The sequence below is a fragment of the Aotus nancymaae genome, unplaced genomic scaffold, assembly GCF_030222135.1.
Source record: "Aotus nancymaae isolate 86718 unplaced genomic scaffold, 86718_ANA_hifiasm-v0.15.2.pri h1tg000057l, whole genome shotgun sequence".
Lineage (NCBI taxonomy): Eukaryota > Metazoa > Chordata > Mammalia > Primates > Aotidae > Aotus > Aotus nancymaae.
Genome location: NW_026988471.1, coordinates 35290844 through 35314396, shown reverse-complemented (window position 1 = coordinate 35314396; position 23553 = coordinate 35290844). Strand labels below are relative to the sequence as shown.

General features: G+C 40.9%; 1 protein-coding gene across 1 annotated transcript in view; it reads right to left on the bottom strand.

Annotated features, from left to right (window-relative positions):
- CRIM1 (cysteine rich transmembrane BMP regulator 1) overlaps positions 1-23553 on the bottom strand; it is a 193560-nt gene that overhangs the window by 65174 nt on the left and 104833 nt on the right. The window contains exons 5-7 of the mRNA XM_012475341.3: positions 14381-14502; positions 2870-3052; positions 289-486 (exon numbers count right to left, since the gene is read on the bottom strand). Of these exons, the coding sequence (XP_012330764.2) occupies positions 289-486; positions 2870-3052; positions 14381-14502 (503 nt within the window). The remainder of the gene's footprint in view (positions 1-288; positions 487-2869; positions 3053-14380; positions 14503-23553) is intronic.

Here is a 23553-nt window from a genome sequence, read left to right as displayed (position 1 = left end):
TGGGTGTTAATTAGCCTTGAAGTGAACTTAATTAAAACATATGTATTCTTATACTGTATTCAGATACGCATATTTGCAATGGCAAAATAATGACCACACTATTCTCATTTTACATGTACAACATTTCCCTCAAATGATTAGTTTGAGCTGTTTGATAAATCTGTCGGCAACTGGTAACAGCACGAAGCAGACATTATGCCCGAGGAAATAAACAAACAGAACATACTGGTAGAAGCTTCTTCAACACAAGACATTCGCCAGGGACTCATTAGCATCTACAAGGTTTACCTTCGCACACAGGGCAACACTCCCCAGGCACTTTCACAGGGTTTGTGCAGGTCTGTCCGCAGACTGTCGCAACGCAGTGGCGTTCACCGTTGACGCACTGGCAGAACGTGCAGTCGTCTTCCCGCCACCGGTCTCCATGGGCGAGGATCAGGCCATTGGCATAGCAGCCAGCAGGATTATTAAAAGGATACACTGGATCTAAATGAGAACATGAGTTCAGCGTTAGACTGAACATATTTTAAATCTCATCTCTTCTGCCTGCACCCAGAGACATTTTTTTCTCTGGGTTCTAGTCGTCAGCAGTTCTATTCCAACTGTGATCAACAGAAGCTCAGGGTTGCATGAGGAGTCTCTGGGGGTGCATGCAAAAGCAGCTGTCACACTGCATTTAGCTCTACTCATCCTGACATAGCAGTCAGAGAAGAGGACCTGTGGTCTAAAAACCAAAGTGCAGGTGTTATCACTCAGTAAAGTTGGAAAGCTTTGTGGCTAGAGCTGTGGGTTGGTAATTAGAAAACATGAATCAATTTTAGGCTCTCACAATGTCTTCAGAGTTGAAGACACAAATGTTTATCAAACCTCAATTTCCCTATAGGTAAAGTAGAAACATCAATGCCCTGTCTAACTCAGAGTGACGTTACTATTTCTAGAACTGTATCTCACGTGCCTGCAGGACCATGTGGGCAATGGGGCTCTTGCTGTGGCCTTGTTCAAGATAAGGCTGGTCTAGATATACCATGGGTCACTGTTCCTTGGAGGAGGGCTGTGAACTTAAGCCATTTTTACTCCCATAAGCTGGGAAGCTAAGCTGCAGTCCCAGGTGGGAGACAGAAGTGCCAATGCTACTGTAAAGAAAAAAGTTTCTGAGGTCATTGACAAGGATATAAATACTGCATGCAAAACCCCCACGTATCCCTATATTGAAAGCAACTAGATAAATTACTCGATTTTCTCAGAAATACATAAATAACTGGCTTCAACAAACAAGTACTGCTGTGCTGGGAGGGGAATCCAGGCAGTTTAGAGTTTGGTCATCTTTATTCTAAGGACGTAGTAGGGTATTATAATGAAGTTAGTTAGAAGGTCAACATTTAAAATAATGCCATCACAGCGTTAGGAAGGCAGCCTGCCAGAGAGGGAGGCGGCCCATGGACCTGAGCAAGATAAGATTTTTTAAATTCCTGAGTAAGAAGTATTAGAATACACATTTTTTTCTACTTTGAGCCTGGATCTGAATTCCAGGAAGTGAGACATAACCGGATCCATGCCCAGACAACTCATTATGATGACTACACAGAGGTTTGTATGTACATTTTTACAGCATCAACTGCTGCACCGTTTAAGACACTATTACAGACTGAGGACAGGGAGGGAACAAATCAATTAGGAAGGTTAAAGATTTGATGTAATTATTTTTAATTGTGAACATCACCTAAAAAATAAACGACTTTTCTCCTACGTTGGTTAAAATAAACTCTAATAGGGAAAAGGACTCACTGTTGGTGAATTACGTTAGGACTGTAATTTTTGTATCTTAAACATTTCAGATCTTCAATACTGTGCTGCAAATACAGCTTAAACATCAAAAGGAGAAAATTATAGGAAAATGAAAAAGGATGGAAGGTGGCATGACATTGTGCCCTCCCACTTTGTGTTCAGAGATCAGGCATAAGACTAACACAAGAGACTTTAGATTGAAGATCTGGGACCTGGTTAGGACAGAAAGGCTCACATGACCTTCCTTTCTGGGGAAACAGTGTTGTGTTATCAGAAGAACACTACAGACACAGTCAGGTATGGGGTTATTGTTCCTGGCTGCATTGTAAACCCAGGCAAGTGACTTTTCTGAACGATGTATGGGCTGCAGCGAGTGATATTCAGAGCTATTATTCTGAAATGCTTATCATTTGTGAACATCAGTGATGGGAAGATACAGCCTGTTGGAAGAACATGAACATATTACTTCTCAGAGAGAAGAGGGGAATCCAGAGAAAGCAGATTCCTGAGAGTCACACCTGACACCTGGCTTGGCCTCGAGCTGGTGTCACCAACACCTGATACCAAGACCCCATATGAACAACTACATATTTTCAGAGAAGCGGCAGCAGGTCCCTGATCTCCCTGGAGGGGCATGGGTATTGCGACAGAGGCAGGGTTAGCTCCCCTCTGGGCTGGCGGGCTGAGACTGTCAGGGCGAGGCATGCACTATCCTAACTGAGCAATCTGAGGTGAGCAGGTGGTGAGCTCTAATGCGAGGGTGAAGACAAAGCTTTGTCCCAGGACTTGAGGAATTGCTGGAACTGCAGGGAAGGAATGGAAAACACTCCGGGAAATCTCACTTTGCCTATGGAAAGAGATGACCCATCGTCTACACCCAGGCATAGCCTCCCTCAGGGAAGTATTTCCATACACCCTACCTGGGATGAACATGCTAAAAGACAGACCACAATGTCCTAAAAACAGCCAACCAAGGAACTTCAATATTCCTTTACTTTTGGATGAGACTGAATTAGGACAATTTTGATTTAAAAACTCTATAGCATGTCTATTCCTGTAATCTGTAACTGGCACCTTTTCTTACCTTCACACACTGGGCAGCATTCTCCTTCAGGCACGTAGTATCTCTCGCAGTTTATCTCACCACACTGGGCAGTGAAGCAGATGGCAACGCCCCCTTGGCATCGACAGAACCGACAGTTGTCCATTCGAAACATGTCTCCATCATAATATTCCACGTTGTTAAATACGCAGGCTGGCTTTGTATCTGAAAAGAGTTAAACAATGCACATTTGTAGTCATTTTTAAGTTCTGTCCTTTGATGTTTTTCAAACAGCCTCTAGAAAATTTCTAATAGCAGGAGGTTATAATATGGTGGAAATTTACTAAACTCAATATAAGTTTATGTAACAGAAACAAAGCAAAGCAAAACAAAATAAAATAAACAAAACACATTGTTATCCAGTTTACACCAAGGAATAGAAATTCCCCCTAGTAAAATCTACACTGACTTCCTTCCATCCCAGACAAAGCTAAACTTTATGACCATGAAACTCACATACCTGGTATGTGCTTTAAAGTGATTCTATTTGGTTAAATCATTGTCTACCTCAAATGAATGATCCTGCCTCCACATTAGGTTTTGTTCTGCCTCAAAAATTTTATTAAGGCCTTTCTGGAAGTAGTGATGTTCTGTTCCTCCAGTGCTCTCTTAAATTCTTCTTCTCTATATATGGTATTAACACCTACAATTTTAATAGTGTTTGGCCTTTAACAAAATACTCTCACTTAATCCCCATAACAAAGGTCTGACATAGGTATTGTTATCCTGGAGGAAATCTTTGGTAATTTACTCAAAGTCACACAGCAAACAACAGAATCAAAAACAGTAGCTCTTCAACCAAAACCCTGTGCTTTTTCCACTGCGCTTCAGGGTTATGTTCTGCTAAGGACTCATAGTCCCATATTTAGCACTTTCATCATGGTATCAGTGATTTTTAGATTTTTCTCTGCCTTGAAACACTCTCCCTACATTCATTCTTTAATTTTAGTTGATTTAAAAAGATTCCCACCAAGACACCACCAAAAAAACACAACTACAGATTAGTATCTTATAAATGTAGACACAAAAATCTTAAAAAAAAAAAATTACTAGCAGACCATATCCAGCAATGTATAAACAACATTATACACCATGACCAAGTGAGACTTATTCCAAGGATCCAAGGTTGGTTTAACATCCAAGAATATCAATTAATTTAATATGACATGTCACAGAATAAGGAACAAATACAACATAATCATTCAACAGAGACAGGTTTTGGCACCTGACAGCATCTAATATTCTCTCATGATAAAAATGCTCAAACAACTAGCAATAGAACACAGAATTTCCTCAACTTGATAAATGGCATCTACAAAAATCCTACAGCTAACCTCTTACTTAATGACGGAAGTCGAGGTGCTTTCCCCCTAAGATCAGGAACCAGACAATGAGGTGTGCTCTCACCACTTCAATTCTACATAGCAATGAAAATTCTAGCCAGAGCAATTAGGAAAAATCAATAAATAAAAAGCCAGATTGGAAAGGAAGAAGCAAAACTATCTCTAATTACAGATGACAGGATCTTATATATAAAAGTTCTATGGGAGCCACTAAAAACTATCAGAATGTATAAACAAGTGCAACACGGTTGCAGGGTACAACTGCAGCTCCCCAAATTGTGTTTCTATACACTAGCAATGAACGATCAGAAAATGAAGGAAACAACCCCAATCATAATAGCATCAAAAAGTATACAATACTTAGGAATCAATTTATAAAGTAAGTGCAAACTTGTATTTTGAAAATAACAAAACATTTTCAAAAAATTTAAAAAGTCTAAATAAATATAAAGACATCCTGTGTTCATGGACTGAAAGACAACACTGTTAAAATGGAAATATTCCCCAAATTGATCTACATGTTTAATGCAATCTCTATCCAAATCCTAGCTGGCTCTTTTGTAGAAATTGGTAAGCTGATCCTAAAATTCGTATGAAAATGCAAGGGACCCAGAATTGCCAAAATAACCTTAAAAGGAGAACAAAGTTAGAGAACTCTTATTTCCTGATTTCAAAACATAATATAATGCTACAGTAATCAAGACTATGTGGTACTGCCACAGGTACAGGTAAATAGTTCAGTGAAATTGAGAGTTCAGAAATAAACCATCACATGTACTGATTTTTGACAAGACGGACAAGACTCAACTTTTTTGTTGTTGCTGAGATGGAGTTTCACTCTGTCACCCAGGCTTGAGTGCAGTGGCGTGATCTTGACCCGCTGCAACCTTTACTTCCTGGGTTCAAGTAAAGGTTGAACCCAGGAAGTCTCAGCCTCCCAAATATCTTGGATACTTGCCTCAGCCTCCCAAGTATTTGGGACTAAGGTGTGTGCTGTCACGCCCAGATAATTTTTATATTTTTAGTAGAGATGGGGTTTCACCATGTTGGCCAGGCTGGTCTTGAACTCCTGACCTCAAGTGATCCATTTGCCTCAGCCTCCCAAAGTGCTGGAGTTACAGGCGTGAGCCACCGCCAGGCCTGAGGTTGAAAGTCTTTTGGGACAACTGGATAACCACATGCAAAAGAATAAAGAAGAAAACCCTATGTCTCACACCACATACAAAAATTAACACAAAATGAATCAGAGTTATGACCTAAATATAACAGCTAAAACTACAGTGCTCTAGAAGAAAGCGTAAGTCAATCATTGTGTCCTCTGATTAGGGAGTGTTTTCTTAGATGTGACATCCAAAGCATAAGCAACAAAAGAATAAAATAGATAAATTCGACTTCATCAATTTTGGGGCTTAAAAGGACACCATCAAGAAAGGTAAAAAGACAACCTACAGATTGGGAGAAAGTATTTGCAATCATATATCTAATTTAATACACTTGTACTGAGAACTCCCATAATTAAACAATAAAAATAACCTAATCAAAATGGACAAACCTTTCAACAGACACTTCTCCAAAAAAGACATACAAATGGCCAATAAACACATGAAAAGATGCTCAAATCATCAGTCATTAGAGGAATTCAAATCTAAGCTGCAATGAACACCATTTCACACCCACTAGGATGGATATAATTAAAAAATGGTAACAAGCACTGATGAGGATGTGTAGAAATTGCAATTCTCATAGATTTCTAGTGAGGATGTAAAAGCACAGCTGCTTTGGAAAATAGTTTGGGAGTTCCTTGATTAGAGTTACCATATGATCAAGTGACTCTACTCCCAGGTATATACCCAGGAGAAATGAAAATATATACTCACATAAAAGTACTATAAACAAATGTTCATAGCAGCCCAAGGGCCAAAAAAAGAACTTAAATATCCATTAACTGATATATAAACGAAAAGTAGTACATCTATACAATTAAATATTACGTGGCCATAAAAAGAAATGAAGTTCTGATATGCAATATAACATGACTGACACCTGAAAATATTATGCTAAGTGAAAGAAGCCAGTCACAGAGGGCAATGTATTAATATAACACTACTTATATGAAACACCTATCATAGGTGCATTTATAGAGATAGAAAGTATATTAGTAGCTGCCTAGATCTGAGAGCTTTGGAGAAAAATGGGGAGTGAATGCAATCAGTTCAGGAGTTTTCTGGCGGCCTGACGAAAAGGTTCTAAAGTGGATTGTGTTGATGACTGCATGACTCTCAGCATATGCTGAAAACAACAGAATTGCACAACTTAAGTTGGTAAATTACATGGCATGTGTCTCCTAAAGCTATTTTTTAAAAAAAGTACTCCTAAGCTGAAGAAAGTTCTCCCGAGGCAATGAGTCCTGCTCATTCTGCTGGTGAAAGCTTGATGATGATATCTCCATCTTTCATGGGCTCTTCTGTCTGCCTCTAAATCATTTAATATGTCACCTTGCATGTTTAAAACACTTTCACTGCATTTTGAGGATATTTACATTTGCATTGTACCTGAGGACAATTACCATTTATGTTATAACATCACCGCTGGGAAGACAGAGCAAGTATTAATATCAGTTATTCTGATAACGAAAATGAAACTTAAAGAGATGAGGTGACATGGTGACGAGTAGTATGAGACAGTGATTTTATGCGTGCACACACAGTAAATGTGAATGTTTACTCTTTCTGTAGTGCTGCATGGATATAGTATTTTTTCAGAAAATTAATGTTAAAAAAGAATCATCTTACTATAGCTCAGAATTCTTCTATACACTTTTAGCTAACATACTAATCTGAGTTGGGATTGAAAGGAACTGGGCAGCTAGACTGTTAAGTTCCAAGCAGCATAGAAAATGGATAATTTTTATACATTGAATTTGCAGGCTGTGAGCAAGGCAAAATATTGTACTCTAACAAAATGAACATCCATGGAAACTAAAAACAAATTTAGTAAACCAATCAACGTTAGTTATTTGGTTGAACTGATCACAGCTACCATCTGGGTGAAGCCACAAACCTTGGTGCATGATCTGAGGAAATGAGGAGGGCACATTCTGGTTCTGAATAAAGCTGCTCCAGGTGGACTTGTTTTTATGGTAGGGTGTGCAGAAGCTTAAGTGGGAGGGGACGGGACTGATGAGAAAACCATGGCACTTAGGTTTCACTAGCAAAGGCACAGGGATCAAGGAACTGGAAGTGAGAAAAATGGAGAATCCCAAAAAACACAACCTGGAAAACACAATCAATCTTTAAGGGTGAAAAAAAATCACACAACACAATGAAATCTGTTTGATGTTCAGAGAGATTTATAGAGGCTCTTCAGAAAAGTATATGATAAAAAGGCTACCCATGGTTTTTGAGGACCAATGACCAATTACTTCTTCACCTATCAGGGATAGATGTGAATCTCAGAACAATGTGGATATTTCCACAATCTCCACGAAAGGATGATTTAAGTGGATGTGGAAGAGAAAAGTATTATGAAGAAATAATTTACTGTGTAATTTGTACTTTTCAATATGAAGTACAGAGTGCCTTTTTAATGATTTTTGTATGTGTTTGGTGTCTGCAAAATTAAACTTTATGTTTCTAAGTTCTGGAATCTTCCCTTCCTTCTTGAACATATTCAGAACTCCTAAAAGAGAATATTATAGACTATTAGTAAAAGCTACTACCTACCAAACTACACTGATTGGTGGATGGTGACAGACATACCTCAAAGATATTGTGGGTTCAGATGAGCCCAACGAAGCAAGTCACACAAACTTTTTGGTTTCTCAAGGCATTTAAAAGTTATGTTTACACTATACTGTAGTCCAAGCCTGTCTAACCCACAGCCTGTGGGGCACATGAGGCCTAGGATGGCTTTTAATACAGTACAACACAAATTTGTAAACTTTCTTAATAAACATTGTAAGATTTGTTTTTTTTGTTTGTTTTGCGATTTTTTAAAGCTAATCAGCTATCATTAGTGTTAGTGTATTTTACATGTGGCCCAAGACAATTATTCTTCTTCCAATGTGGCCCAGGGAAGCCGAAAGACTGGACACCCCTGCTACAGTCTATTAAGTATACAATAGCATTATGTCTAAAAAACAATGTACATTTCTTAATTTAATACTTTATTGCTAAAAACTGTTAAAGATCATCTGAGCCTTCAGAGAACAGTCATCTCTCTGCTGGTGGAGGGTATTGCCTTGATGTTGATGGCTGCTGACCGATCAGGATGGTGGTCGTTGAAGGCTGGGGTGGCTGTGGCAATTTCTTTAACACAACAAAGAAGTTTCCCACATTGACTAACTCTTCCTTTCATGAAAGATTTCTTTGTAGCATGTGATGCTGTTTGATAGCATTTTACTTACAGCAGAACTTGTTTCAAAACTGGAGTCAATCCTCTAAAACCCTGTCATTGCTTTTTCAACTGAGTGTATGAAATAGTCTAAATCCTTGGCTGTCATTTCATCTGGTGAGGATGTTGTCACAACATCCTCACCAGGAGCAGATTTATCTCAAGAAACTATTTTCTTTGCTCATCCATAAGCAGCAACTCCTCATCCCTTCACGGTTTATCACGAGATTGCAGCAATTCAGTCACATTCTGCAGGTTCCACATTTCATTCTAGTTCTCTTGCTACTTCTACCACATCTGCACTTACTTCCTCCACTGAGGTCTTCAACTCCTCAAAGTCATTCATGAGGGTTGGAACCAACTTCTTCCAAACTCCTGTTCATGTTAATATTTTGACATCTTCCCATTAATCACCTGTGTTCTAAATGGCCTCTGGAATGGTGAGTGAATCCTTTGCAGAAGGTTTTCAACTGATTTAATTCTGATCCCTCAGAGGAATGACTATCTGCAGCAACGATAGCTAGAGTTCTCTCCATCTACTCATCCAGTTTAGTGTTTTCAAGTTCTTGGGTTCTGTGTATTTTTAAATCTTAAGTTTTCCCCTTATTAATTATACCGATGACATGTTCTTAAAGCTGTGAATTGTGGACTAGCCTCAATAAATAACTGGTCTTGCTAACTATACTCTTACAATTAATGGCTTGGTATTAAATATTATGAGACTAAAAATATTTTTGCTAGTTTCAACTGGCTTATTCCACAGGGAGAAGGGGAAGTGTGTGTGTGTGCTGGAAGACACCAAGCATATCCTATTTCAGGATAAGGGAAAGAGAACAACCCTTATAAAAGATCACAAAAATTTCTATCACTCTTTAACAAAATTAGCTTAATAGGCCCCAGAAGCAGGTGGGGTGCTCAATAAAAACATACTGAGTGGAGTATTTCTCTCAAAGTGCCAGAGTATCTCCATTATTGTATCAGCAGAAGACATTACGTCCTTACAAACATTACTGAGCATAATTGCTATATAGACAGTGGGTTCTTCATCCATGTTTTTTGTACCAGTATTGTTTTGTTTTGTTTTGTTTTGTTTTTAGTTAACAGGCTGTGGGTCTGAATTTTCTGGGCCAAAATTTTACATGCTGATGCTGGGTACAACTCCCCTTTAAATGACGATTTCATATGCTATATCTTAGAGAAAATTCTGTCAGGCCAACATACTTCCAGTTTTTATTAGGCTTCTGTATATGTCTGAATAAAACAGGAACTAATTACTGGGTGGAAAGCATGACCTTCATGCAGGCTCCTCATTGTTAGTGCTGCATTTTAATACTGCCGTGAGAAGCAGAGTGCTGCAGGGACAGCACTCCAAAATATAAATATTTCAAATGGCACAAAACAGGCTAAGTTGTATTCAGATCCCCTTTTGCTGAACTTACTTAAAAACTCCCTGAAATTGCTTTCTGCTAGTTGTGCCATATACAAGTAATGCTCTCATTTGCACCCCATCCACCCACCACTGCCGGCACCACAGGGGAGGGTTCTCTTCCTCTTTTGTACTGATGACTTGTTTAGAGCTGTGAGTGGGGACTAGCCTCAATATATACCTGGCCCTGCCAATTATGCTGTTAGAACTGATGGCTCAGTATTAAATGCTGTAAGGCTAAAAACATTTCTGGTAGTTTCAATTGGCTTCTACCCAATAACAATACTATAGCCTAATTCATTTACTTACTTGGGTAACGTTTTATAAGTAGGTCATATAGACAGAGTCAGCTTTTGGCTATGACATTCCAACCAAGATATTCTATTTTATCTAGATGTTTGTGTATATATGTTGGACAAATGTTCATATCTAAGAAACCAAATAATCACTTGTACATTCTATACTTAGGATTTCAAACCCAAATGCCTCCGGGAACAAGAGGTGGGCCATATGTAAGACAGCAGGGAGCACTGTGTTAAATGGAGAGCACGCATCCATCTAAAAGTAGAGGCCACTGTCCGGGTCCAGCTGACTGCCGATGGAACGTCTGTTTGTGGGCCGGAGCAGACATACAACGGGTTCTTGACGAAGGTGGAGGGCTGTTGCAACACTGCTTTGGAGGTCATATTTCTAGGTGATGATTTTGATGACTTCTAAGTTCACATAAAAGGAATGTAATCACACCACCTGTTCCTTTGGTTTCTAAATAACAGAGATCCTATTTGGTCAATGCCTCGTAAGTTCTACTTTTGGTGCTTGTCAGAGAATGCAGTTACAAACTATTGTGAACTGGTTTGCAACTCTCCCACCCATCCACCAAACAAAATAAAATCAAACTACAGAAAAAAGTAGTATTTATGAGGCATGTTCTCTCTCCATGTATTCATCGGGCTAGCGTTTTCAAAACTCACACGTTCTCGAGTTCTGTGTATTTTCAAATTGTATGTTTTCACTTTAAAGTTTATCTTAAAAAGAAAAACAGCCTAAGCATATGGACCATGTGGATGGCAGCATAGGAACGGAGTGCTGCAGTGCATAATCCATTTCTGCATGTGGGGTCAGTCATGTTAACATTCCACCCACAGTCTCCTGAACTGGGGCCTTTGGATCTATCTCACCATGTTAGCAAGTTAGCAAAATTGAGAAACAATGTTCCAGGCACCTAGGGTCTAGCTGTGTCAATCTGACCTTTTGGAACAGAGCTGCATTTTAATATTTTGCCTTTGCTTTTTATTCAGAACAACCCTAGGAAACCCGTTTCTGCATTTGTGGTGTTAACGCAATGAAGCACATGATCAACTTCACCATCAATGTGATGAAACCCATTCCTTTCCATGTGAAAAATCTCTATTAGAGAGACAGTCATCCTGTCCAGCAGGCTTTTTTCTCTCTGAAAATAAGAATTGTGTATTTGACTCTATCTCCTTTTTCACTTCGATGGCCAGAAAACTGGGGGCCTAATTTAACACTTAACTCCAGCAACCACATAGGCACTTATGGCCTGCACACCTGTAGGTGCTTTCTGTTTGATTTTTCACTTTCAACTTTTACTTACAATTCTATGGCCATGATTCTCCTTTCTCATAAATATTTTACCACTTTGTTACTGAATCTGTTCTCACTGTAAAGTTTCCTCAAATCCTCTGTGGATAAGCAAGTGTTTTTATACATATAAAATAGACCTCTGCTTTTTTAAGTCATGATAATGAACCTCTGATATATAAGATCTTCTAATGGTGACCTTATAATAGCAGTGAGATTCTTCCAGGACACTAGGTGGTAAGTATATTTTTATATGTATACACAAACATACTCATACATCAATATATATGTGTGTGTGTATGAGTATGTATGTACACGTCAAAAGAAGTAAAATGTAGACTTTGAGACAGAATGTTCTTAACAATATTCTGTAGGATTATGAATCTTCACAGTATTAGTTTCTAGTCTTCTCTACAGGTGAATGACTGATGTATCAACAGAGACGCTTCAGCAGGATTAGGAAGAAAGCAAAGATCACTCAAAAAGTTTGTGGTGGCAAGAAAGAAACAACCACCAGAAATGTAGTGACTATGTTTTGTCCATTCAATATCTTCTCATGACAGATGGTAAATCCTATTCCAGAAGTCTGAGTTCTATCATAAGTGGCAATAAACGAGGACAGGCCCTGAAGGTTGATCCCAAGGCTGCTAAGGTGGATGTGCGGCTATTAGTAGTTTGAGACATATCAGACTGGAGCAAGACATAAAGTCACTGTTCTGTTAAGAAAGGCATGCCCCATGGGTATCTAGAACCAAGAATCAAGGAGAGAAGAAGGGCACTCCGGTTCCTCACCTATAGGAAACACCAGCAAATTTTTCTACTAGAGATGATATTTTCAGGGGACAAATAACTTCAGAATAAAGTGTAGGGCAGTAAAAGATGGTGGATTCCTACAAAGTAACCCATCTATGGGCTAACATTTAATAGATATCTCTTGAGGGAACTAAGATCATATGAATTAGATCATTCACTGGCTCATGCAACAAAATCTAGATGTCCTCTGTGAGGCGCATAATAGGGTGATATCCACAGACGCAAGGATGAATGTGACAGACTCCTGTCCTCCAGTAGTTCACATTCTGGAGCAAGAGACAGGCATGAGTGTAAGTATTTTCTGAGTGATTAGTACTGGATGAAGTATATGTGAGATGCTGGAAACCCAGGCAAGCAGTGACTATTTCTGTCTCCAGTGGTACAAGTTAAGAATTCACAGACTCTCACCTATAATATATTAAACTGTAGCAGTTCCAGAGAAAAGGTCTGCTTGGCCATTTGTTGGTGTTTAATGGATGTTATTACTGGCTAAATACTGACTGGGGTGGGGAGAAGCACCGAGAGGAGATTTAAGTGCACAGAACTTTTTCATCCCCCTTTCCTGTACACTTGTATTTATAAGGTCTGTAAGTCAGGAAGCTCAACCTTACCATCTCTATCCCCCATCCCCAATGTTCAGAACTGTGCCTCTGGATGTGAACAGAAAGTCTGCATATAGAATACGAAAGACTATTTGCATTTGAGGCAAAATTCCAGGTGGTTCACCTATAATATCTTATTTAATTTACTGTTAACTCAGTCCATTTTACAGATGTGGAAACTGAGGCCCAGGGAGACAAAGAAGCTTCCTCAAAGTTAACACAGCCAGTGAGTGGAGGGCCCAATTTTCAAACTGAAGTCATTTGGTTCTAGTCTGTGTTCTTTCTTAACCATAAAGACATACTGCAAGTGTTTCTTCAAAGCAAAAATAAACAATAAAAAACAACACGTGGCCATGGGCCTAAAAATCCCAGGATGCAATTAAATAGGACTCAACTGTAACAGAACCTTTCTTGCCTTGGGAGGAGGGCGGGAAACCTTCTCACATCTGAATTCTTATAGGAAGTATTTCTGTATGTGTAATTTTGTTGTATTTATCCAAATCCATCTCCCTGAGTATACATGTATTGACTAAATAACGCTCTGTATGGTTATTGACATGTAACTTGTTTGAGTTCCATTATTTTTTGTTGGTGAAAATTCTGGTGGAGAAGCATGCTGTAGGTTCTCCTTCCTTCTAGCATCTAAACTCAATAAACATCTAGTCACCAAACACCAAACCCTCCCATATAAAGTGAAAGGGAGAGGCACGTTCTGTTGGGAGGAATCTCGTGACCCAGGAATCCTTTATCAGGGCCACATGGGTCAAGTCTAAAGCAGGCTGCTATCAGTGACCAACCATTGGTCAAAGATATCCTCACCACTGCCTCTCAGCCTTTTGGCTAAGATCAGGTGCAAAGATGTTCTAAGTAGGAAAATGCTAAACAAGATGAGCAATGTTTTTCCCGTTCCCAGGTGTGGCACGCCCAATGCAGTTTTAGGCAGGTCACTTCCTGACAGCCACAGGACCAGTTACTGAGTGACAGCAGGAGGACTGTCATAGGCTCCAGGATCCTTTTCCTAAAATCCCTAAGTTTTAGAACTTCTGCAACACAGCAGAGCATGACAGCCACATGCAATCTGCTATTACATTTCCAGAATCCTCTTTCTGATGGGTGGAATGATGGTTCCTAACCTAACTTTCCTTACACTGCACTGTGGATCTTAAGCAAACTTTTTTGAGTGCCCTTCAGCAAGTCCCTCAGGGTAATCCCTGCTTTGTAAAAGGCAGAAGCAGCTAAAGCGAACCCTCCCCTCCTCCTCCTCCTCCTCTTGCACAAATGTACACTCTCTGAGAACAAGAGAAACCCCACGTACCATTAACACATTCAAAGACATCACAGCACTTTCCAGGTGTCCCATCGCCACGAGAGACTATGCGGGGGGTGGATCCCACCTCACACACGGGGAAACCACATAAGCCAGAGAGACACTCGCATCTGAAACCAAAGAAAAGGGAAGGAAAACCCCATGAATAAACAACAACATAGAAGAGACCACAAACAACGTGGCAGTGGCTGTGGCAAAGTACCTGGTCTATACCACATTGCCTCCTTTATCTGGCGTCCTTGGGAAATGGGAAGGCAGGAGGGGTTCTAACATAATTGGCTTCCAAATAACTAAGGCTTGTCTCCTTTATATACAACCCAATTTTTAACTTTATTTTGACAGAAATATTTCTAAAATGCATTACCTCATTTCTTACTTAACCAGACTGGTATTGAGCGTAACACACATTTTCGGGCAGACTCAGGGACATCTTCACATGTATCTGTCATGCTCTTCTGTGAATCGATGCTTGAACAGGCTAATACAGAGTGAGTGTTCCTGTGTTAAATGGCCCCATGTTGCTCCTTTGCTGCAATTGATATTTAGGTGTTTTTCAGAGGTTTTCTGACTCCTGGTTCAATGATTAAGTTATTAGCTTTTTAGTATTTTGTCAGTGTGATTGTCTCAAGTCCACTCTCATCTTGAGCAATATTTAATTTATGATTGTGCACAATAAAAGAAATGGACTGAAGACTGGGGAGCTTTTCATAAAGAGAGGGCCTAAGTTGTAGTAAGTGAACTTTTTGACAGCTATCTTGGAAGCTGAAAGTCTTAATTTTTTGGATCTCAAGCTGCCACCTGAGCATTGATCTCTGCACGCATGAATGGGGTGTTCAATGAGCTGCAAGCTGGTGGTGCTGGCTCTCACCCCTAACTTCAATGCTACTGCAAAAACTGCTAAACACAGAAGCCTGGAAGATGTGGGCAGGTGAAATAAGAGGAGACAAAATGCTGTTATTTGCTACAAGGAAAGAGAGGCAGGATATAAGAAACTCAGGGCAGCTGGGTGTCAGCATGTGAATGTAAGATGAGGAAAGAGAGGCTAGATTTCTGCCCTGGGACTCCCCTGGGGAGAGATGTATGGGTCAGAGGGTGGAGAGGATGACAGCGAGAGTTCCCAGGTTGACAGGAGTAAAAGGAAGGCATCCTAAAAAAAGACATCCTGGAAGGAAGTATGTGGGTATTTATGTACGGTAGAGGTCAAGATCAGGGGAGGCAACATTCCCGGCAGGGAGAACTATTAACACATTCATTAATTGTGATTTCTCCCCCCCCCCGCCCCCGCCTTCTTATTTAAGTACTTGGTTTATTCACCTATTATTCTTTGGATCTTTAATAAATTAAAATATGCTTATAATCAGGCCCAGAGACTTAATTACATTTATAATTAACCATGGAACTAGAAAAGAAATGACTTTAGGTTAAGATTTGCATCAATGGCTATTAAAGCCACTGGAAACGTGGCTTTAAACCCCCCACTATCACCCCAAGGCAGGCTCTTTCAGGATTCTTTCATGTGGGGTGACAGTTATACTAGATTCCTGGGAGAAGAGGTAGGTCATTCAGGTTTTGCTGCAATGGTATTTCTACCAACGGTTTAAAGGTTTGTCTGTTTTATGGGAGTAGAGCTTGGAGCTCTCAATTCAGTCTATATTAATGCAGGACAATCACTTTCTAAGGCTGAGTACATGTGAGCTGGGCTTTTAGTGCCTGATAAGGCCATCCCATACTTTTTCATGCTTATATGCCTAGCCATTGCAGTTGTAAGCACATAATCGTACTGCTGTGATATAACAGTAACATTATATTGTTTACATTTATTGTACTTGGCACTCTGTACAACTTAAAACTCTCTGGAGTTTACAGATGAATGGGGCTAGAGTACTGACAGGCCACACCCTGACCCCAGTGTGTGGATGTGATTGCAATGAAAGCATCCTGCAAGAATAGCTGATTAAATTTCTCTTACATATCTCCTGTGAGTCACATTCTTGCCTATAGATATGTTCCAGGAAATCATTCTCATCTAAACACCAGAGAGTGTACAATCAACCAAAAAATACCTCTTCAGATATCGTTCTTGAACACTTGAGCAACCTTTACTGAACATGGATATGCATTTATGTGCTAGGTTCCCTGCTAGGCTGTAAGGAGTCATGCCGCACTGAACACCATGACTAACTCTGCCATTGAGTTGCTTTTTCCCTTTTATGTTTGATCTATTTTCCCAACATTTAAAAAATTTAAAATTTTAAAAATACAGCCAGGTGTGGTGGCTCACGCCTGTAATCCCAGCACTTTGGGAGGCTCAGGCGGGCAGATCACGAGGTCAGGAGATGGAGACCATCTGGCTAACACGGTGAAAACCCATTTCTACTAAAAATACAAAAAAATTAGTTGGGCGTGGTGGCACGCGTCTGTAATCCCAGCTACTCAGGAGGCTGAGGCACGAGAATCACTTGAACCTGGGAGGTGGAGGTTGCAGTGAGCCAAGATCACGCCACTGCACTCCAGCTTGGGTGACAGAGCAAGACTCTGTCTCAAAAAAAAAAAAAAAAATTAAAAATACATTTAGGGAGTACAAGTGCAAGTTTTTTATAGCCATATATTGCATAGAAATGAAGTGTAAGCTTTTAGTGTACCTGTCACCCAAATAGTAAACATTACATGCATTACGACTTCCTATCATTTAAATATTTCTATTGTTTTTTTAGAGTCCCTTACGGGTTGTCTCCAGCATGCTGTCGAAGATCTGAAGCTGCACCCAATCACCTATTAACCCACCTAGGAAGGGAAAATGTTTTATGCTGAATCTTTACCTCTAAACTGACTGCATAATAAAGATCCTGGTTTTGCTAGCTAGTGTGACCCCGGCTCCTGTTTCCTTGTCTCCTTCCCGGCAAGCCTTTCCGATCTACCTGTTGCCATATTTTGACTTTTCACAGCTTCCCCTGAACCTGAAATTAGTATCTTAATGAAGAAAGAACTTAGAGAGAACCACAAAAGGTAAAAATCTAGGCTTAGGTCAGGTATCTATTGGGTAGCTATCCATTAGGTTAAAACCTTACTGAAACTGCCAATTTTACAGGTTGAAATGGTCAAACAGCAATCCCTTATGTTCAACATAATACAACTCACATGAGTTTTTAACAGGTATGTTTACATTGACTCTGTCAGGTAAGAAAAGGGGACCCCATCATGATCCATATTTGCCCGGGAAGTCTGTTATATCTACAAATGGTATTAGCCCAACATAGTTTTAAAAAAATTCTTTAGTAAGGTTATTCTAGATTCCCTAGTTAACCCACACTGCAGGAGGTATTCTTCCCTTTTACCAATGGGAACAGGAGTTATACAGCTTAGTCAATTGACCTGATTTTAAATAGGGCTTCCTGTTCTCTGAGTTTTCCACTAGAAGAGACTAGATTTTCCTCTTCTGAGTCATGAAGAGGAAATGCTGAACTACAGAAGAACTGACGCATGCAACCTGTACCCCGTCCTCATCACATTCTTTCTCTTTATTTCAATTCTTTTTGTTCTCTCTAATCTCTCCCCTACCCTTTATCCCAATCTCTGGATAAGGAGCAAGCAAAGGAAAGGAGAACACAAACGGGGCAGAGGAAACAGACTACCATGAGAAACACTGCAGTGAGCTGATCTCAACACTTACCCTCATTTCTGAAGCCCACTCCCCAGTTTCCAGTTCTAGTCTAATCTCCCCCTGCCCAAGTCTCTGTCTCTCCCAAACCATGCCACACCCATCCTAAGGCTCAGTTCCTGTACTTCTTGCCAGCAAAATTTACCTTCTATTACTCCTCATTTTATGTGTCACTTTCTCAGCCTAGCATTTGACACTGTGAAGTTCATACATTTCTTTTCCGATTCTGTTTCCCAGTATTTCCCTTCACTTTCCAGTGCTACGGTCACGCTCTTTTCTCCAAATAAGCCCTCACTTTGCTGTCTGTGCACTGCCTGCCCTCATGGCCTCTGCACATTCCTCATCCGGCCCTTATGCCCAGCTGTCTTTCTAGGTCAACCTCAGATAAAAGCTTCTTCTCTGAACCCCCAAACACCACACTTTTCTTACAGCCCCCTCTTTCTCTATTTTGTGGTAACTTGAGGATTCATCTTAACATATGCTCTTTTAGTACCTACCATGATAGTCACATAAATGTTTCTTAAGTGGAAGTGAATTGGAGATGAACAAGACAGGAGTAACATTAACACAACAAAACAAAGTGAGAAGGAGAGCACTGAGATTTCTATACTGTGAACTCATAAAGGCCACCCCAGGCAGAGCTATTTGCATGACAACTTGAGCAGAAGTGCTAAGGTTTAAAAAAAAAAAAAAGAAACAAAAAGCAGCTTTATTGAGATATAATTCACTTACCATAACAATCATCCTTTTAAAGTATACAATTCAGTGGTTTTATATTCACAGGATTGTACAACCATCACTAGTACCTAATTTCAGAACATTTTCATCACCTCAAAAAGAAACCCTGTATCCACTAGCAGTCACTCCCATTTCCCCTACCCCAACCCTAAGCAACCACTAATTTATGTTCTGTCTCTACAGACTTGCCAATTCTGGATAGTTCACATAAATGGAATCATACAATATGTGGGGTAAGAGCTTTTTAACTTCAAAGAAGATGGAACTTGTATTCGCAAGTAGCCAGAAAAATCAAGCCTCTAATGTAATCCTCAGTGTTAATATGATGATCAATCCAGGTACCACATTAATACCTTTTTGCATAACGTAGTTACACCTGCAGCCAGATGGGACTTGGTTAAGCTGTCATTTTTTTCTCAAGTAGGTAATGGTGGGCACCTGAGAGCCTGAGTGCAATGATGAGCAGAACTCAGAAATCATGTAAACCCCTAGAGGGCACTCACCCGCTTAGGAGGTTCTGCTGGCTGAAGGGCGGTGAGTACACACTTATGCCTTCCCTTCATGTCCTTTGCTTCCTGGACTTCACAGACAACCCCAGGCAGGCCAGAGGTCAGTCTGAGCTCCTGGGCACAGCTTGCAAGTGCTCCCAAGTCTGCCTCTACCTGTTAGTTTCCATATTCTACTGGTTCCTGCAGCACACACCTTATACTCCAGCAACAATGATGATCTGACTTCACTGAATCACCTGCCCTCACCCCTCATCACACCCCTCATCACACCAGCCACAGCTCATGTCACCCAGCCTCAAATTCCTGCCTCTCCCCTGCCCCTGGTGAATTCCCCGCAACCTTAAGACCACCTACCCTATGAGATCTTCTCTGGTCAAAAACCAAAGGATTAATTTTCCATCCTCTGACTTTCAACAGTACATAGGGGTACCTAACAAGTGTAGTGGCTATCATACTAAATTAAAATCATACTGTTTCTCCTGTGAATTCTTCTAGTGCAGGGGCCATGTCTTACTTGTCTTATAAATAATAGTAAAAAAAATGATAAAGGTACCCAACCATAATCTGAAACAAACTTTTTCATGGATACTAAGTCAGGGGTTAGAGCACGTATTGTTACATATTTATTTTTATTCATTTTAGGCTGCAAGCTTATAGGTACGGTCCTTTTCAAAATTAGTATGTGGAAGGAAGGACTACGGAATTTGTTTAAAATGCAGATTCCAGGGTACCCACTCAAACACTGTTTTGCTGCAAGTTTGGGGGCAGCTCCAGAATCTGCCCATATAAAAGGCTCTCCAGGAGATTCTGCTGATGGGAATCTGTAATCTACTTTCCAAGAACTTTGTGCCTAGATGTGCACAGCCTGGGTGGTCACAGTTTAATTTGTACTTTCCACTGAAAAAAAACAAGTATGACTAGTTTTAACATTATAATGAGAACGATGATTACTAGTACTTGTTCTTGAATACCATTGCTTAAGAGTGAGAGATACAAGAAAAGAACAGAAACATTAACAATTTATCCCATACTGTCACCCCAAAGAAAAATGTGTGACTGCTAGCAAGCTACTTAAACTCTTGGAGACTGTTTTCTCATCCATAAAGTGAGATAGTTGGATCACAACAAACCTTTCTCTAAATATGAAATCCTTTGATTCGATCACTGCCATTCCCACCCCCGACACTGCTGCTATTTGACCTCAGCTCATCCTCTGCTCACCCACCTGCCCCCTGTCCTTCGGGAACATCAGTCACCTCTCGTCCCTTACTCACCTGATCCTCCTCCTCTCCAAGCACCTCAACCCTCAGGCCCATCTCAAAACAGGGTCTGTGCACTGCTGATTTTTTGCTTTCTGTGGCAGAGGGAAGGGGGCATAATAATATGTAACCTTTTTCCCCCTACTAAAGAAGACTCCAAGCAAGGCCTGAAATGAAACAACATGCTACATGCTGATGCCTCCCTACCACTAGGCATGTTTTAGACTCTTCATAACTAAGTGGAAGGGTCAATAGTTTGTTTTACTACAATGACCAGAGAAACCTTAAAGGAAGGTAACCTATAGGAGATCCCTGGAGGAGGCCACAGGGGTAGGAGTCCGGTTTGCCCCTCCCACAGCCCTTTCAGCAAAGAACAGGAGTGCGCCCAAACCCCTGCCCCATTCCCTGAGAGGTATCATCCTGGGGTGGGTGCCACCCAATGCTGATGTTATCCTAACATTCCCCACAGTAAGCTCCTTCTGCAGAGGAAGCAGCAAGCCATCACACTCCTCACCTTCCCCAGCAGACCCTGATCTTCCTCTGCCCATATCCTAGAGAAAAACAAGCCAGTGAGGTCTTCTGGAAGAGATTTCTTCCAATAATGGATTGATTACACACTGGAACTGAGGCCTTCAAAAGCGGAGACATCACTGTCTATAAATTAAAAACTACTATTTACAGGTGGGTGGGAGGTTTCCCTTTGGTCAGGAAACAAGGATAAATGAGGAATGAAAAGGGCAAAGCACTTGTGCTACTAGGATTCTACGCAGTGTGTTAATAAACAGCTTGTCGGGAATGGAAATGATAATGACACATAAAACACAGGGCTATTCCATAAAAAGTAGCTTCAACTTTAATTAAATTCGATGTACTATCTTTCTACTGATTAAATTTCTTACCTCTTTCCAGGAATGTGTAAGTTTAAAGAAGACTGCAAATAAAATATCCACAAAGAAACAGGTTTCCTATCTGAGGGTCCAACTCTTCTTATGGAAAACAGCACTCCTCCCTATGAAAGTCCCTTAGGCTCACAGTTTTCCCATGCCTCACCATAAGAGATTTATTACTCTGTATGTATGAATAAGTAACCCTCCTTCACTCTTCCTCCCCTATCTCAAGCTTATTCCTGTGATTTCCCGGCCTTTCCACTCCCAGCACTGCCAATGAGCTATAGCCACAGCAAGGGCAGCCCTGCTCTGGGCACCACACTCTTCCCCCCGCAGCCATCCCTCCCCTGTGTACAGCGAGCTGTCACCTGCCAACCAGAAACTGCACCTTCTTCACCACTCTCCCTTCGGAGACCACCAGAAAATCACTCTGCCTTTGTTGTTGTTTTCATGCTTTTTTTTTTTCTGGGGGGAGGAATCAAAGGACATGCTCCCATGTAGGGAAGGGATAAGCTAAAGACGTTAGGTTTGGGTCAGTGTATACTGCTCAGGTGATGCGTGCCCCAAATTCTCACAAATCACTGCTGAAGAACTTATGTAACCAAATACCACCTGTTTCCCAAACACCTATCGAAATAAAACATGATAAAATAAATAAAAAATAAAATAAAATATTCCTTTGCCTCCCTACTATCGGTAATAATAATAAAGCCATCATTAAGTTCTTCTCTTCCTAGCTTCCTCCTCAAGGCTGGCGTGTGGCTTGGGAAGCTTATCTTAAAGTGCCAAGTTGAAAGAAAGGTGGTGTACACTGCAGGAAAATAGAAGTTGTAAGTCTCCGTGGATCCTATAAGAAGTTAACAATTACCTTCTAGGACTCTGCCCCACAGCAAATAGGTGTGGTGGGGAGAAAACAATGGCATCTTTCACAAATTACTACCTAGATGTGACTGGCTGAAAAAAAAGTAGGGGATAGTTTTGAAGGGACTCAACCCTGGTGGCAGGTGGAGGGGAGGGGACAAAGCAGAAACACAGCTGAAAATAATCACAGGGTCCCTGCCCCTGTTGAAATGTTAGAGCTGGGATCTGGCAGAAATCCTGGGCCACTCAGTCCAGCTCAACAATCTGATATCGCATATCGAGAGCTGGCCAAGTCCCAGGAACAGAAGGCTCCCTGCCTTCACTTCCGCAGGTCTAGGGCAAGACAATGGCATCTGCTTTCACGGCTGGTAGGATGGCTTTAGAGAGGAGGTCAGGATGGGAGGGAGAGCTGCATGAAGGACTAGTTAGGAAAAGTAGGAAGGCAAATTGGCATATCATGCTGTAGAAAGGAAGAGAACGGGGCTGGGACATGGAGAGTAAGTTTTAGTACAGCAACGTACGTTCTTCCCACTTCAGAGCGGAATTGCCAACTGCCTCAGAGAAGAGACGCTCTGGAACAATGAATCAGCTTGTTTATGAACATGTAATGACTTTGTAGCCGTTTACTGAGTGTATACGTGCAGTAGGCACTAAGCTGGGTTGGGGCTGGGGATACACAGGGTTCTGGCTCTAAGTTTAGAGATTTAGCTTAGGGAAGCTTCGTGTATATATAACCATAAATGAGAACACAATGGGATGTTGACTATTCAATCTCCTCCCCAGAGCACACAAAGAACAAACACCAAGGATGTCTGGACTAACCTTCTACTTGAAAATCTGAGCAAAGCCTCCACTGCCTGGCTGCTGACACTCTTTGAGGCCGCCAGAGCCATCTGGGGCCTGAGCTGGGGCTGAAACGGATGACTTTAAGCATGCATCCACTTGGATCCCTTTGGGCAGTCAATTCCCAGCCTCTCATCCTTGTCATCAGAGCAAAGTGAAAGACTGTATTGTCTCTCATCCTCCAAGGAATGCACATCTCTAGAGAGCACTGCTCTGCTTCTCAGGGACTCACCCTTCTGTGCCAACCTCTCTTCCAACTGACTCCCCTGCTTCCTCCAAACTTTCCTCTGCAGACAAACTCCCCCATCCTCTGAACATAACACATAACGCACCACTCAAATTTGTTTCTAACATTTACCTGACTCTCCCCTAAAGCTTTTATTTCCTTATATCCATCTCCAGTGAG